The 18,331-nt window shown below is 50.0% G+C and overlaps 1 protein-coding gene and 1 pseudogene across 1 annotated transcript in view; one reads left to right on the forward strand and one right to left on the reverse strand.

Moving 5' to 3' along the window:
- Positions 1 to 6,137: 6,137 nt before the first annotated feature.
- Positions 6,138 to 18,331, forward strand: part of ppm1da (protein phosphatase, Mg2+/Mn2+ dependent, 1Da) — a 31,633-nt gene continuing 19,439 nt past the window's right edge. Inside the window, exon 1 of the mRNA XM_070856930.1 lies at positions 6,138 to 6,651. Within this exon, the coding sequence (XP_070713031.1) occupies positions 6,285 to 6,651 (367 nt within the window). The 5' untranslated portion in view covers positions 6,138 to 6,284. The remainder of the gene's footprint in view (positions 6,652 to 18,331) is intronic.
- LOC139226881 (heterogeneous nuclear ribonucleoprotein A3 homolog 1-like) lies at positions 12,286 to 12,967 on the reverse strand (annotated as a pseudogene).

Raw genomic sequence — 18,331 nt, forward strand, 5'->3', positions numbered from 1 at the left:
GAGTGAGGGGAGAGTGGGATTAGACTGGGTGGGATATTAAAGGGTGCGGGGAGTGAGTGGGAGAGTGGGATTCGACTGGGTGGGATATTAAAGGGTACGGGGAGTGAGGGAGAGAGTGGGATTAGACTGGGTGGGATATTAAAGGGTGCGGGGAGTGAGTGGGAGAGTGGGATTAGACTGGGTGGGATATTAAAGGGTACGGGGAGTGAGGGAGAGAGTGGGATTAGACTGGGTGGGATATTAAAGGGTGCGGGGAGTGAGTGGGAGAGTGGGATTAGACTGGGTGGGATATTAAAGGGTGCGGGGAGTGAGGGGGAGAGTGGGATTAGACTGGGTGGGATATTAAAGGGTGCGGGAAGTGAGCAAGTGGGCGGGATTAGACTGGGTGGGATATTAAAGGGTGCGGGGAGTGAGCAGGAGAGCGGGATTAGACTGGGTGGGATATTAAAGGGTACGAGGAGTGAGGGGGAGAGTGGGACTAGACTGAGTGGGATATTAAAGGGTGCGGGGAGTGAGCAGGAGAGCGGGATTAGACTGGGTGGGATATTAACGGGGAGTGAGGGGAGAGTGAGATTAGACTAGGTGGGATATTAAAGGGTACAGGGAGTGAGGGGGAGAGTGGGATTAGACTGTGTGGGATATTAAAGGGTGCGGGGAGTGAGCAGGAGAGCGGGATTAGACTGGGTGGGATATTAAAGGGTGAGGTGAGTGAGGGGGAGAGTGGCATTAGATTCAATGGGCCGAATGGCCTGTTTCTGTGTGGACGATTCTGTGGACATTTTGTTGCATCGATCCATTTCCCAACACATTTGCCATTGTTAATGTTTGTCGATTCTCACGTGTTGTGATGAGGACCATCCTGTTTAGTGTTTGTGTGTTCCTTGAGCCAGACTGTACATTCTATGACTGACTCATTGTAATGCCTGATTCCTGTACATTGTCCAGTATTAGTGTGAGCAGCTGTTGCAGTAAACATCATGGGAATGAATGGGGCTTCTTTGTTGTCCTTTACTTCTCTGTCGCTCGTTATTGGTCCTGCATGAAACCGATCTCAGTGCGTCTGAAGTTTTTCAGTTGCCAGAGTCCATTGCACAATAATTTTGACATGGCCCAGTGCTCAAAAGTTGGAGTCCGTCATTTGCAACAACTTTAACGTAGTAAAACATCCCAAGACGCTTCACAGGAGCGCTGTCAAACAAAATTTGACACCGAGCCAGATCAGGAGGTATTAGGACAAAAGCTTGGTGAAAGAGGCAGATTTTAAGGAGTGACTTAAAGGAGGAGAGAGAGATAGAGAGGTGGGGAGGTTTAGGGAGGGAATTCCAGAGCCCAAGGCCCAGGCAGCTGAAGGCACGGCCACCGATGGTTGAGCGATTAAAATCATGGATAAGCAAGAGGCCAGAATTGGAGGAGCGCAGAGATCTCGGAGGATTGGAAGAAAAGGGTGGGTGGGGAGTCTGGTTTGCCGCACGCTCCTTCCGCTGCCTGCGCTTGTTTTCTGCATGCTCTCAGCAACGAGACTCGAGGTGCTCAGCGCCCTCCCGGATGCTCTTCATCCACTTCGGGTGATCTTTGGCCAGGGACTCCCAGGTGTCGGTGGGGATGTTGCACTTTATCAGGAAGGCTTTGAGGGTGTCCTTGAAACGTTTCCTCTGCCCACCTGAGGCTCACTTGCCGTGTCGAAGCTGCGAATAGAGCGCTTGCTTAGGGAGTCTCGTGTCGGGCATGCGGACAATGTGGCCCGCCCAATGGAGCTGGTCGAGTGTGGTCAGTGCTTCAATGCTGGGGATGTTGGCCTGAGCGAGAACACTGACGTTGGTGTGTCTATCCTGCCAATGGATTTGCAGGATCTTGTGGATTTCTCCAGCGCTTTGAGATGTCCGCTGTATATGTGGACTGTTTAATATCTTAGCCACCGCTCACTGTAGAAATACAGGAACGGGAGGCGGTTATTCAGCCCCTTAAGCCTGTTCTGCCATTCAGTCAGATCATGACTGATCTGTATATTAACTGCATCCACCCACCTTGGTTCCGTATCCCTTAAACCCTTTGCCGAACAGAAATCTATCAATCTCACTTTTGAAATTTGCAATTGACCCTCAGCCTCAACAGCTTTTTGGGGAAGAGAGTTACAGATTTGCACTGCCCTTTGTGTTTAAAAATGCTTCCGAATTTCATTCCTAATTGGTCCAGCTTTAATTTTATATATGGCACCAAAACAGGCCATTCGGCCCAACCATTTCATGCCAGATTTTACGCTTCAGTGCAGTACTGAGGGAGCGCTGCACTGTCGGAGGGGCAATACTGAGGGAGCGCCGCACTGTCGGAGGGGCAATACTGAGGGAGCGCTGCACTGTCGGAGGGAAAGTACTGAGGGAACGCTGCACTGTCGGAGGGACAATACTGAGGGAACGCTGCACTGTCTGAGGGGCAGTACTGAGGGAACGCTGCACTGTCGGAGGGGCAGTACTGAGGGAGCCCCGCACTGTCGGAGGGGCAGTACTGAGGGAGCCCCGCACTGTCGGAGGGGCAGTACTGAGGGAGCGCTGCACTGTTGGAGGGGCAGTATTGAGGGAACGCTGCACTGTCGGAGAGGCAGTACTGAGGGAGCGCTGCACTGTCGGAGGGGCAGTACTGAGGGAGCGCCGCACTGTCGGAGGGGCAGTACTGAGGGAACGCTGCACTGTCGGAGGGGCAGTACTGAGGGAGCGCTGCACTGTCGGAGGGGCAGTACTGAGGGAGTGCCGCACTGTCGGAGGGGCAGTATTGAGGGAGCGCTGCACTGTCGGAGGGACAGTACTGAGGGAGCGCCGCATTGTCGGAGGGACAGTACTGAGGGAGTGCCGCATTGTCGGAGGTGTCGTCTTTCGGATGAGACATTAAACCGAGGCCCTGTCTGCTCTCTCATGTGGGCGTAAAAGATGCCAAGGCCACTAATTTGAAGAAGAGCAGGAGAGTTCTCCAGGTGTCCTGGGGCCAATATTTATCCCTCAACCAACATCACTGAAACAGATTATCTGGTCATTATCACATTGTTGTTTGTGGGAGCTTGCTCATTATCATCATAGGTGGTCTTGCTCATTATCATCATAGGTGGTCCCTCGAATCGAGGATGTCTTGCCTCCACACCAAAAGGTTCACAGGTGTTTCAATGAAGGACCTGATATTCCAGGTCCCGAACTATATGTTGAAGGGTGCGTGGATTTTTTTTAACGTGTGGTGACCATTGAATTAATTGTGGGATATTGCTGTGCATTAATTGGCTGCCACGTTTCATACTTTGCAACAGTGACTACACTTGAAAAGTACTTCATTGGCTGTAAAGCTCTTTGGGACGTCCTGAGGTTGTGAAAGGCGCTATAGAATTGCAAATTATTTCTTTTTATACTCATCATCATAGGCAGTCCCTCGAAATCAAGGAAGACTTGCTTCCACTCTAAAAGTGAGTTCTCAGGTGACTGTACTCTCCAATACGGGAATTACAGTCTCTGTCGCAGGTGGGACAGACAGTGGTTGAGGGAAAGGGTGGGTGGGGAGTCTGGTTTGCCGCACGCTCCTTCCGCTGCCTGCGCTTGATTTCTGCATACTAGTTTGATGAAGTGAGTGAGTAGAGTTAGTGTTGTGGGCTTGTGAGCATGTATTCCCCCAATTCAGTGTTTGTAGCATGGATCTGTCCTCCCCTCCGGCCACTCCAAACCCTGGAGCTGCCTCTAATGTTCTCCCTTCTACATGTTATGTTTGAATGTGCATTGAAGATATTCAGCATATCCAGAAACACAGCGTCAGTTTCCACCATCATCAGCAGAGGCAGTCCCTCGGAATCGAGGAAGACTTGCTTCCACTCTTAACATGAATTCTGAGGTGGCTGAACAGTCCAATACGGGAATTACAGTCCTTGTCACAGGTGGGACAGACAGTGGTGGAAGGAAAGGTTGGGTGGGACAGGTTTGCCGCATGCTCCTTCCGCTTTTGACACTTTATTTCTGCATGCTCTTCGCGACGAGACTCAAGGTGCTCAGCACCCTTCCGGATGCACCCTCCATTTAGGGCGATCTTTGGCCAGGCACTCCCAGGTGTCAGTGGGGATGTTGCACTTGATCAAGGAGTCTTTGATGGTGTCCTTGTAACGTTTCTGCTGCTCACCTTTGGCTCGTTTGCCGTGAAGGAGTTCCAAGTAGAGTGCCTGGCATGCGAACAATGTGGCCTGCCCAGCGGAGCTGATCAGTTTCCACATGTACGCTGACAACACTCAGCTCTACCTCACCAGCATCTCTCTCGACCCCTCCACTGTCTCTTAATTATCAAATTGCTTGTCTGTCATCCAGTACTGGATGAGCAGAAATTTTTTCCAACTAAATATTGGGAAGACCGAAGCCATTGCCTTCGTTCCCCGACACAAACTCTGTCTCCTAGCCGCTGACTCCAGCCCTCTCCCTGGCCACTATCTGTTGCGGAACCAGACTGTTCGCACCTCGCTGTCGGAGTTCACCCCGAGATGAGCTTCCGGCCACACATCAGTGGCATCGTTAAAGCCACCTATTTCCACCTCCGTCACAATGGCACCCATCAGAAATCAGGTGCTGTCCTCCAAGAGGACCAATGAGAAATCAGGTCTTGTCCTCCGTGGACCAGTCAGAAATCTGGTCTTGTCCTCCAAGGGGACCAATCAGAAATCAGGTGTTGTGCTGCAAGTGATTAATGTGCAAAGTTAAAGCACATGGGATTGGGGGTAGTGTGCTGACATGGATTGAGAACTGGTTGTCAGACAGGAAGCAAAGAGTAGGAGTAAATGGGGACTTTTCAGAATGGCAGGCAGTGACTAGTGGGGTACCGCAAGGTTCTGTGCTGGGGCCCCAGCTGTTTACACTGTACATTAATGATTTAGACGAGGGGATTACATGTAGTATCTCCAAATTTGCGGATGACACTAAGTTGGGTGGCAGTGTGAGCTGCGAGGAGGATTCTATGAGGCTGCAGAGCGACTTGGATAGGTTAGGTGAGTGGGCAAATGCATGGCAGATGAAGTATAATGTGGATAAATGTGAGGTTATCCACTTTGGTGGTAAAAACAGAGAGACAGACTATTATCTGAATGGTGACAGATTAGGAAAAGGAGAGGTGCAACGAGACCTGGGTGTCATGGTACATCAGTCATTGAAGGTTGGCATGCAGGTACAGCAGGCGGTTAAGAAAGCAAATGGCATGTTGGCCTTCATAACGAGGGGATTTGAGTACAAGGGCAGGGAGGTGTTGCTACAATTGTACAGGGCCTTGGTGAGGCCACACCTGGAGTATTGTGTACAGTTTTGGTCTCCTAACCTGAGGAAGGACATTCTTGCTATTGAGGGAGTGCAGCGAAGGTTCACCAGACTGATTCCCGGGATGGCGGGACTGACCTATCAAGAAAGACTGGATCAACTGGGCTTGTATTCACTGGAGTTCAGAAGAATGAGAGGGGACCTCATAGAAACATTTAAAATTCTGACGGGGTTGGACAGGTTAGATGCAGGAAGAATGTTCCCGATGTTGGGGAAGTCCAGAACCAGGGGACACAGTCTAAGGATAAGGGGGAAGCCATTTAGGACCGAGATGAGGAGGAATTTCTTCACCCAGAGAGTGGTGAACCTGTGGAATTCTCTACCACAGAAAGTTGTTGAGGCCAATTCACTAAATATATTCAAAAGGGAGTTAGATGAAGTCCTTACTACTAGGGGGATCAAGGGTTATGGTGAGAAAGCAGGAATGGGGTACTGAAGTTGCATGTTCAGCCATGAACTCATTGAATGGCGGTGCAGGCTAGAAGGGCCGAATGGCCTACTCCTGCACCTATTTTCTATGTTTCTATGGACCAATCAGAAACCAGGTCTGGCCCTGCAAGGGGACCAATCACCATCCAGGGTGTTGCAAATAAGCTTTGAGGGGTGGTTGCGTGATGACGTAAACCGCGATGGATATGTGTGTGTGCGCGTGCGTGATGACGTAACCGCGATGGATACTTGTGTGTGTGCGCGCGCGTGCGTGATGACGTAACCGCGATGGTTACTTGTGTGCGTAATGACGTAACCGCGATGGATACTTGTGTGTGCGTGATGACGTAACCGCGATGGATACTTGTGTGTGTGCGTGCGTGACGACGCGCGGGCGCGGTGACGCAAGAGGCTTTGGCCGAGCGGCCGGGAGATCAACAATAGGCGGCGGGAGGCCCGGCCGCTACACACCGAGCGGGAGCGGCGTTAGCGGCGGCGGGACCGGGACTGGAGCCGGGGCGGTAGCGGTAGCGCAGGATGTTTGGCGCCGAGCGCAGGCTGTGGGCCGGCGGCCGCTTCTCGCTGCGGGTGAGTGTGCACTCGGACCAGGGCGGCCGGCGCTACATGGAGGACGTGACCCAGGTGGTGCTGGAGCCGCCGGCGGCGGGGCCCGGGGAGACCGACCCCACCGCCACCAGCCCCGCCGCCGGCTCCCGGCCCGGCGTGGCTTTCTTCGCCGTCTTCGACGGTCACGGCGGCCGGGAGGCGGCGGCTTTCGCCCGCGACAACCTCTGGAAAAGCATCAAGGAGCAGCGGGGCTTCCTGTCCGAGGATCCCGGAGAGTTCCGCGCCGCCATCCGCAAGGGCTTCATCGCCTGTCACTACGCCATGTGGAAAAAGCTCCGTGAGTAACCGGTCGCTGCACATACCCCCATAACCACCCCATAACCACCCCATAATAACCCCATTACCACCCCATAACAACCCCATAACCACCCCATAACCACCCCATAATAACCCCAAAACCACCCCAGTAATAACCCCAAAACCACCCCATAACCACCCCATAATAACCCCAAAACCACCCCAGTAATAACCCCAAAACCACCCCATAATCACCCCATAATCACCCCAGTAACAACCCCATAACCACCCCAGTAACAACCCCATAACCACCCCAGTAACAACCCCATCAACAACCCCATAACCCCCCCAGTAATAACCCCATAACCACCCCAGTAACAACCCCATAACCACCCCAGTAATAACCCCATAACCACCCCAGTAATAACCCCCCCAGTAACAACCCCATAACCACCCCATCAACAACCCCATAACCACCCCAGTAATAACCCCAAACCCCCACATCAACCCCAATAACCACCCCATCAACAACCCCAGTAATAACCCCAATATAACTCCAAGCTCCCAGACTAACCCCCCCAAACCCCAATATAAACCCTATAATAACCCCACTATAAACCCCAACAATAACCGAGGCCGGGTTGAGCCGGAGACATTGTTACTTCACTGGGGCAACAATCGGGGTGAGGAGGGGGGGGGGGATTGTAGCAAAGTGCCAACATTCGCAGCGCCCGTCACCCTGCGATCGGCTAATGGTGTGTGTGGGGCTCGCTTATCACAATGTGTGTGGTTACATTATTTGTATGTTCCTGGAGGGGAGGGGGGGGGGGCTTGTTTTCTCTCTTTTCCCCCCACCCCCTTAAAATGCTCCCTTTTTTTTTGCATTTCAACCCGGCGGCGATCAGCGTCAGTTTCAGCTGCTGGATTGTTTTTTGTTTGTGTCTCCTGTTCACCCCCCCACCAGTTTCACAAAAAATAATATTGAAGGTGAGCTCAGCTGATTGTGGCGGCTGCAAACACTGCCTGATTGTTGGCCAACACTTTTAACCTCTGCCTTCCAGTGCAGGAGGCAACTTGTCCGGCATATTATGTGGGGGTTCATTTATTTCATCACTTTTATGGGGCGACGTGTGTGTGTGTGTGTCTAATATTTAATGTAGTATAATCCCATTATTTAGGCAAATTGTGATCACAGGTTTTTGGCACAAGGCCATTAAATATTTGCATGGAAGTGTCTCTCTCTCTCTCTCTCGAAGTCTCTCCTTCCTTTGCCCAACTTTTGTTGCGAACTTATTTTTCTCTCTGTGTGGTTCGCATGCTGCAGTTTGCGAGTGTTTGCCCTGTCGGTGTTGAGAATTGAATCTGAAAGATGCTTTCTCGGCTCTCCCTTCAAATTCTTGCATTTTAAAGCGGCGGTTGGTTTCCAAGGCGCCAAAGTCTTCAAAGGGCGCAGTGAGTGAGTGAGATCCTCTCCCTTCATTCATTACAACAGGCACTAACATCCAAAAAAAACTGCTCCATTGGCTGCAAAGCGCTTCGGGGACGTCCCAAATCGTGAAAGTCTTTTCTTTGCATTCACCCCAAACGTTGGTCTTTCCACCAGAATTAGAATGCCACCGTTTTACATTTTAAAAAAAAAACAATCAATCGCAATCTAAGAACATAGAAACGAACTCGGACCAATTTCAGCCAAGGACCGGCGTCACATCTGGAAGGTCCAGCTGTGTGACGCTCGCCAAGTTTGGATCAATGCGATTCAACAGGGGTTGGAATAATAACACAACCAGAACTTGCATTTACATAAGCGCCTTTTGCATGGTAAAAACGTCCCAAGGCGCTTCACAGACACTGCTGGATTAATGCGAGAGACCAGTGACTTCAGTGGGGTGAATCGACTGCAGAATCTGGGGTTGATCTCCTTAGACCTGAGAGGAGGTTTGATAGTGTTCAGAATTACGACGAGTCCACAACTTGAGTATTGTGCGCAGTTTTGGTCTCCGAATCTGAGGAAGGACATTCTTGCTATTGAGGGAGTGCAGCGAAGGTTCACCAGACTGATTCCCGGGATGGCAGGACTGACCTATTAAGAAAGACTGGATCGACTCGGCTTATATTCACTGGAGTTTAGAAGAATGAGAGGGGATCTCATAGCAACATATAAAATTCTGACGGGATTGGACAGGTTAGATGCAGGAAAAATGTTCCTGATGTTGGGGAAGTCCAGAACCAGGGGTCACAGTCTAAGGATAAGGGGTAAGCCATTTAGGACTGAGATGAGGAGAAACTTATTCACTCAGAATTGTGAACCTGTGGAATTCTCTGCCGCGGAAAGTTGTTGAGGCCAGTTAGTTAGATATATTCAAAAGGGAGTTAGATGTGGCCCTTACGGCTAAAGGGATCAAGGGGTGTGGAGAGAAAGCAGGAATGGGGTACTGAAGTTGCATGATCAGCCATGATCTTATTGAATGGTGGTGCAGGCTCGAAGGGCCGAATGGCCTACTCCTGCATCTATTTTCTATGTTTCTATGAGGGATCGAGACAGAGTAGATGGAGAGAAACTGTCCATTGGTGGAAGGGTCGAGAACCAGAGGACACAGATTTAAGGCGATTGGCAGAAGCGCCAAAGGCGACATGAGGAAAAACTTTTCTACACAGCGAGTGGTTAGGATCTGGAATGCGCTGCCTGGGAGGGTGGTGGAGGCACCACGTGGCTTTCAAAAGAGAATTGGATAGGTACCTGAAGGAAAATAATTTGCAGGGCCGGAGAGCCAGCACGGGCCGAATGGCCTCCTGTGCTGCAACCGTTCTATGATTCTAGTAGCAGTTGCTAATATTGTGGGAGTGACTGTACTTTCAATATATAGAGCTCTCTTCATGCTATGGAGGCTTTACCATGGCTGTGACCCGGGGGGGGGGGGGGTGAATGGGGTGAGCATTGATTGCCTTAAGGGAGGGGTGGCTGTACCCTGAGACGGGGGGTTTAATTGCCCTGGAGGAGGGGGGGGTCATTAGGGTGAACTTAAGAACATAAGAATTAGGAACAGGAGTAGGCCATCTAGCCCCTTGAGCCTGCTCCGCCATTCAATAAGATCATGGCTGATCTGGCCGTGGACTCAGCTCCACTTACCCGCCCGCTCCCCGTAACCCTTAATTCCCTTCTTGGTTAAAAATCTATCTATCTGTGATTTGAATACATTCAATGAGCTAGCCTCAACTGCTTCCTTGGGCAGAGAATTCCACAGATTCACAACCCTCTGGGAGAAGAAATTCCTTCTCAACTCGGTTTTAAATTGGCTCCCCCCTAGTTCTAGTCTCCCCGACCAGTGGAAACAACCTCTCTGCCTCTATCTTGTCTATCCCTTTCATTATTTTAAATGTTTCTATAAGATCACCCCTCATCCTTCTGAACTCCAAGGAGTAAAGACCCAGTCTACTCAATCTATCATCATAAGGTAACCCCCTCATCTCCGGAATCAGCCTAGTGAATCGTCTCTGTACCCCCACCAAAGCTAGTGTATCCTTCCTTAAGTAAGGTGACCAAAACTGCACGCAGTACTCCAGGTGTGGCCTCACCAATACCCTGTACAGTTGCAGCAGGACCTCCCTGCTTTTGTACTCCATCCCTCTCGCAATGAAGGCCAACATTCCATTCACCTTCCTGATTACCTGCTGCACCTGCAAACTAATTTTTAGGGATTCATGCACAAGGACCCCCAGGTCCCTCTGCACCGCAGCATGTTGTTATTTCTCCCCATTCAAATAATATTCCCTTTTACTGTTTTTTCCAAGGTGGATGACCTCACATTTACCGACATTGTATTCCATCTGCCAAACCTTAGCCCATTCGCTTAACCTATCTAAATCTCTTTGCAGCCTCTCTCTGTCCTCTCCACAACCCGCTTTCCCACTAATCTTTGTGTCATCTGCAAATTTTGTTACACTACACTCTGTCCCCTCTTCCAGGTCATCTATGTATATTGTAAACAGTTGTGGTCCCAGCACCGATTCCTGTGGCACACCACTAACCACCGATTTCCAACCCGATAAGGACCCATTTATCCCGACTCTCTGCTTTCTGTTAGCCAGCCAATTCTCTATCCATGCTAATACATTTCCTCTGACTCCGCGTATCTTTATCTTCTGCAGTAACCTTTTGTGTGGCACCTTATCGAATGCCTTCTGCAAATCTAAATACACCACATCCATCGGTACACCTCTCTCCACCATGCTCGTTATATCCTTAAAGAATTCTAGTAAATTAGTTAAACATGATTTCCCCTTCATGAATCCATGTTGCGTCTGCTTGATTGCACTATTCCTATCTAGATGTCCCGCTATTTCTTCCTTAATGATAGCTTCAAGCATTTTCCCCACTACAGATGTTTAACTAACCGGCCTATAGTTACCTGCCTTTTGTCTGCCCCCTTTTTTAAACAGAGGCGTTACATTAGCTGCTTTCCAATCCGCTGGTACCTCCCCAGAGTCCAGAGAATTTTGGTAGATTATAACGAATGCATCTGCTATAACTTCCGCCATCTCTTTTAATACCCTGGGATGCATTTCATCAGGACCAGGGGACTTGTCTACCTTGAGTCCCATTAGCCTGTCCAGCACTACCCCCCTAGTGATAGTGATTGTCTCAAGGTCCTCCCTTCCCACATTCCTGTGACCAGCAATTTGTGGCATGGTTTTGTGTCTTCCACTGTGAAGACCGAAGCAAAATAATTGTTTAAGATCTCAGCCATTTCCACATTTCCCATTATTAAATCACCCTTCTCATCTTCTAAGGGACCAACATTTACTTTAGTCACTCTTTTCCGTTTTATATATCGGTAAAAGCTTTTACTATCTGTTTTTATGTTTTGCGCAAGTTTACTTTCGTAATCTATCTTTCCTTTCTTTATTGCTTTCTTAGTCATTCTTTGCTGTCATTTAAAATTTTCCCAATCTTCTAATTTCCCACTAACCTTGGCCACCTTATACGCACTGGTTTTTAATTTGATACTCTCCTTTATTTCCTTGGTTATCCACGGCTGGTTATCCCTTCTCTTACCACCCTTATTTTTCACTGGAATATATTTTTGTTGAGCACTATGAAAGAGCTCCTTAAAAGTCCTCCACTGTTCCTCAATTGTGCCACCGTTTAGTCTGTGTTTCCAGTCTACTTTAGCCAACTCTGCCCTCATTCCACTGTAGTCCCCTTTGTTTAAGCATAGTACGCTCGTTTGAGACACTACTTCCTCAACCTCAATCTGTATTACAAATTCAACCATACTGTGATCACTCATTCCAAGAGGATCTTTTACTAGGAGATCATTTATTATTCCTGTCTCATTACACAGGACCAGATCTAAGATAAGAACATAATAAGAACATAAGAATTAGGAACAGGAGTAGGCCATCTAGTCCCTCGAGCCTGCTCCGCCATTCAACAAGATCATGGCTGATCTGGCCGTGGACTCGGCTCCACTTACCCGCCCGCTCCCCGTAACCCTTAATTCCCTTATTGGTTAAAAATCTATCTATCTGTGACTTGAATACATTCAATGAGCCAGCCTCAACTGCTTCCTTGGGCAGAGAATTCCACAGATTCACAACCCTCTGGGAGAAGGAATTCTTTCTCAACTCAGTTTTAAATTGGCTCCCCCGTATTTTGAGGCTGTGCCCCCTAGTTCTAGTCTCCCCGACCAGTGGAAACAACCTCTCTGCCTCTTCCATAGCCGCCTCCCCCACCACCACCACTGCCGTCACCGCTCTTCATCGGTCCATAGTTAGAGGACTGCTGGTTGGGATAGTTTCCAAAGTCATTGTAGCCGCCACCTCCGCCACTGCCACCGTATCCGCCGCCGCCTCCCTGGTTGCCGTAGGTCGGGCTGCCTCCATAGCCGGGGCCGCCCCGGCTACCACCGCCATAGCTGCTGCCCCCGCCGTAGCCACCGTCAAATGCGTTGTATCCGTCACCGCACCCTCCGTAATTACCACCTCCTCCGCCACCACCACCACCTCGTGAGCCACCTCCAATGGTACCTCTGTTTCCGAAGTTTCCTCCTCCACCACCACGACCGCCAAAGTTACCGCTTCCGGCATTAAAGCTGCCTCGGCCAAAGTTGCCAGAGCTCCCTCTCCCTCTCTGGTTCATGTCAGAATTCTGCATCTCTTCGGGACAGTGCCTTCCTGACTTCACAGTTGTGCCCATTGACGGTGTGGTACTTTTGAACAACAATCTTATCGACTGCATCATGGTCATCAAATGTCCCCTCATAATGGCCAAGTTGTGCAGCATGCAGCACATGACAGTGAACTGAACGATGTGGTGAGCGGAGTAGTGCAGGTAGCCTGCAGAGTGGTCCAGGCATCGGGAACACTGCTTTAAAACGCCAATTGTCTGCTCTATGATGCTCCATGTTATGTGGGACATATTGTACTGATGCTCTGTCTCAGTGCGGGGATTGCGGGGGGGGGCCGGGGGGGGTCATAAGTCAGGTGGCGAGCCCGTAACCTTTGTCTCCGAGCAACCAGCTCTGCCCTTCTGGCAGCTCCTGAAACATCGCAGATATAACGCTCTCACAGAGGGTGAAAGCATCGTGGATGCTACCGGGATATTTGTCATCCATTGCCATGATCCGCTGCAGATTGTCGCACACCAGCTGCACATTTTAGGGAGTGGGGCCCTTTCCTGTTGCGGTAAACTTTGGAATCTTGCACGGGTGCTCTGAAGACGATGTGGATACAGTCAATGGCACCCTGTACCCAGGGGAAGACAGCAATTCTGGAGAACCCCACAGCCATTTCTCTCATTGCCTGCGTGGTCATGGGAAAAGTGAAGAAGTGCTCCCTTTTGGCATACAGTGCAGCAGTCACCTGGAGCATGCAGCAATGGGCGGCGTGTTGCGAGATCAAGCATACGTCCCCAGTTGAAGCTTGAAATGATCCCGTAGCATAGAAGGCAAGTGCCGCTGTTACCTTTACTTCTACCGGTCGGGTGGTCCTCCTTCCACTTCTTGGCCGTGTGTCTGCACTGGTTAGTTGGCACATTTCTGTGATGACCTCCTTTTCTGAATCGCAGCCTGCAAACGCAGTCTGCCTCACTTAATTGCAGGTATGAGCGCCTCTCCCTATAGACTCGCTGAGGGTAAAGCCTCCTCCCCCATCAAACTGTCTCCCCGATATCTGCATCAAATTATGCGTCGCCTCTGCATGTGCATGCCATGTATGGCCAACACCCTTATCACCTCAGGCATGCGAAAAATTGCACCCATTATTATTGTTATTAGGCAGATAAATCACCGATACCTCTCCATTCTTCTGTACAAGACTGGGTGACGCCCTAGATTGGACTACGTAGCCGTAGATAGCTGGCTTTCTTGTAGGTTCTGTAACATACTGTTCTAAGAAACAATCCCGTATGCATTCTCTGAATTTCTTCTCCAGGCTACCCCGTGCGATTTGAGTTGACCAATCGATATGTAGGTTAAAATCCCCCATGACTACTGCCATTCCTTTTTCACATGCCTCCATTATTCCCTTGATTATTGTCCGCCCCACCGTGAAGTTGTTATTTGGGGCCCTATAAACTACGCCCACCAGTGACTTTTTCCCCTTACTATCTCGAATCTCCACCCACAATGATTCAACATTTTGTTCATTAGAGCCAATATCGTCTCTCACAACTGCCCTGATATCCTTTATTAACAGAGCTACCCTACCTCCTTTCCCTTCTTGTCTATCTGTGAGCATTGACTGCCCTGGGGCGGCGGGGTGGGGGGGGGGGTTAATGGAGTGAGCGTTGACTGCCCTGAGGGGGTGGGGCTTATTGGGATGAGCATGGACTGCCCTGAGGGGATGGGGTTTATTGGGGTGAGCATTGATTGCCCTGGGGGTGGGGAGGGGGTTTAATGGGGTGATCATTGATTGCCCTGGGGGAGGGGGTTATTGGGGTGAGAATGGACTGCCCTGAGGAGGGAGGGGGGTATAATGGGGTGAGCACTGATTGCCCTGGGGGTGGAAGGGGGGCTTATTGGGGTGATTATTGATTGCCCTGGGGGGGGGGGGGGGTTAAATGGGGTGAGCATGGACTGCCCTGATGGATGGGGGGGGGGTTTATTGGGGTTTTTAGCTGTCGGAGTTGGTTACATTGCCCGTGGAACGTTCAGAAACTTTTTCTTTGAAACAAACGCGGTGGGGGTGGAGCGTCCTAGTCAGACTGACTGCTTTCTCGGCCAATCAGCGGGGCTAGGCTGCTCGAGCCGGCCAATGGGAGCGCGCGGAGGGCGGGGCGGCTGTAACACTTTTGGGCGGTGATGTCATGGTGCGTGCGTGGGTTGCCAAGGCCGCTGCTAGGAGACGGTAAGTTGCTACAGGGGCCGCTGGGGAGGGAATCCTTTCAGTCCGGGGAATCCCACTGACCATGCAATGTCCTGTGGGCATGGAAACTGCTGGGCCTGCCACTTGACCTTCTCTGGAGAAAATGGGATTGTGCTCCTTGCAGCAGAGAAGGTTAAGAGGAGATTCAAGAGGTGTTTAAAATGATATAACAACAAATTCTATTTAGTCACATTTTAAGGTAGTAAAACGTCCTAAGGCGCTTCACAGGAGTATTATAAGACACAACATTTGACACCGAGCCACACAAGGAGAAATCATAACAGGTGCCCAAAAGCTTGTTTAAAAAGGTAAATTTTAATGAGCCTCTTAAAGGAGGAAAGAGAGGTAGTGAGGCGGAGAGGTTCAGGGAGGGAATTTGAGCTTGGAGCCGAGGCAGCTGAAAGCACGGCCGCCAATGATGAGGGAGCACACAAGAAAACCAAATACCAGAGAAAAACACACACAAGACTTGCATTTCTATAACGCCTTTTACGACCTCAGGATGAATCAAAGCGTCTTGCAGCCAATGAAGTACGTTTGGAGTGTCATTATCATAGGCAGTTCCTCAAATCGAGGGGGACTTGTTTCCACGTTAAAAAGTTCACGGGTGTTTCAATGAAGGACCTAAAATTCCAGATCCGAACTAAATCTTGGAGGGTGGAAGATGCCTGTGTGTGGATTTTTTTAATGTGGGGTGGCTGTTGCACACCAGCCACCACACGGGCTTGACAGAGCTAGGTCTTGGTCCAGTGGCAAGGATTACCCAAGACGACCGGAGACCAGCTCTGCTGCACGGACCTAGTGCGCGCACATATCGCAGTGTGGGGTGGCCCGTGCTGCCCCCGGGCCCTCGCTGTTGAGTGTAGTCATTGTTGTAATGTAGGGTACCCGGCAGCCAATTTGCGCACAGCAAGCTCCCACAAACACCAATGTGATAATGACCAGATTATCTGTTCCTGTGATGTTAATTGAGGGATAAATATTGACCAAGTCACCGGGAATAACTCCCCTGCTCTTCTTCGAAATCGTGCCCACGGGATCTTTTACGTCCACCTGAGAGAGCAGACGGGGCCTCGGTCTAACGTCTCATTCGAAAGACAGCACCTCCGACAGTGCAGCACTCCCTCAGTACTGCACTGGAGTGTCAACTTAGATTTTATGCTCAAATCACGAGTTAAACTGGAGCCCACAATATTTAGACTCTGATGAGAGGGTGACACCAACTGAGCCACAGCTGACTCACGATATGCTGTATCTTAACCGATCTGTTTATAAACTCACCCAGTGCTTACTTAACATCACTTAGACTTTGCAGCCTTGAAGGAGCGCACCTGCATTTTAGCAGCGACACGTCTATAAATCACTTGTTCGGCCTCTATAGGTTTTCAAGCTCCACTTGTTTGTAGTGAGCAGGCTTGTAAGGACATGACATCAAAGCATGGTGGCTTGAAAACAGACTTCAGAAAAGAGTAAGGGGATACAGGTTAATCCCTCCATGCCCTCGTCCCTCCCTATCTCAGTAACCTCCTCCAGCCCTACAACCCTCCGAGATCTCTGCACTCCTCCAATTCTGGCCTCTTGAGCATCCCCGATTGTAATCGCTCCACCATTGGTGGCCGTGGCCTTCTGTTGCCGAGGCCCCAAACTCTGGAATTCCCTCCCTCAACCTCTCCGCCTCTCGACCTCTCTTTCCTCCTTTTTAAGACGCTCCTTAAACCTACCTCTTTGACCAAGTCACCTACCCTAATATCTCATGTTTTGTTTTGTTTGATAACGCTCCTGTGAAGCGCCTTGGGATGTTTTGCCAAGTTAAAGGCGCTATATTAATACAAATTGTTGTTTGAGGGACTGCATACAGTTTTGGTCTCATTATTTAAGGAGGGATATACTTGCATTGGAGGCAGTTCAGAGAAGGTTCAGGAGGTTGATTCCTGAGATGAAGGGGTTGTCTGATGAAGAAAGGTTGAGCAGGTTGGGCCTATACTCATTGGAGTTTAGAAGAATGAGGTGATCTTATTGAAACGTATAAGATTCCGAAGGGACTCGACAGGGTAGATGCAGGGAGGATGTTTCCCCTCGTGGGGGAATCTAGAACTAGGGGGCAAAGGTTCAGAATAAGGGTTCGCCCATTTAAAACTGAGATGAGGAGGAATTTCTTCTCTGGGTCGTGAATCTTTGGAATTCTCTACCCCAGAGAGCAGTGGAGGCTGGGTCATTGAATATATTTAAATTGGAGATAGACAGGTTTTTGAATGGTAAGTTATGGGGAGCGGGTGGGGAAGTGGAATTGACCCCGATCAGATCAGCCACAATCTTATTGAATGGCGGAGCAGGCTCGAGGGGCCTTGTGACCGACTCCTGCTCCTATTTCTTATGTGAAATCATGTCTGACACTGAGTGGTTCACTCGGCATGCTGTACAGTACAGGTCTGTCACTGTATAACTGAGGTACAGTACTGGTGGGTACAGGTCTGTCGCTGTATAACACTGGGGTACAGTACTGGTGGGTACAGGTCTGTCACTGTATAACACTGGAGTACAGTACTGGTGGGTACAGGTCTGTCACTGTATAACACTGGGGTACAGTACTGGTGGGTACAGGTCTGTCACTGTATAACACTGGGGTACAGTACTGGTGGGTACAGGTCTGTCGCTGTATAACACTGGGGTACAGTACTGGTGGGTACCGGTCTGTCACTGTATAACACTGGGGTACAGTACTGGTGGGTACCGGTCTGTCACTGTATAACTGAGGTACAGTACTGATGGGTACAGGTCTGTCTCTGTATAACACTGGGGTACAGTACTGGTGGGTACAGGTCTGTCACTGTATAACACTGGGGTACAGTACTGGTGGGTACAGGTCTGTCACTGTATAACATGGGTACAGTACTGGTGGGTACAGGTCTGTCACTATAACACTGGGGTACAGTACTGGTGGGTACAGGTCTGTCACTGTATAACACTGGGGTACAGTACTGGTGGGTACAGGTCTGTCACTGTATAACATTGGGGTACAGTACTGGTGGGTACAGGTCTGTCACTGTATAACACTGGGGTACAGTACTGGTGGGTACAGGTCTGTCACTGTATAACATGGGTACAGTACTGGTGGGTACAGGTCTGTCACTGTATAACACTGGGGTACAGTACTGGTGGGTACAGGTGTGTCACTAACACTGGGGTACAGTACTGGTGGGTACAGGTCTGTCGCTGTATAATACTGCGGTACAGTACTGGTGGGTACAGGTGTGTCACTAACACTGGGGTACAGTACTGGTGGGTACAGGTCTGTCGCTGTATAATACTGCGGTACAGTACTGGTGGGTACAGGTGTGTCACTAACACTGGGGTAC

The sequence above is a fragment of the Pristiophorus japonicus genome, chromosome 16 (assembly GCF_044704955.1).
Source record: "Pristiophorus japonicus isolate sPriJap1 chromosome 16, sPriJap1.hap1, whole genome shotgun sequence".
Taxonomy (NCBI): Eukaryota; Metazoa; Chordata; class Chondrichthyes; family Pristiophoridae; genus Pristiophorus; species Pristiophorus japonicus.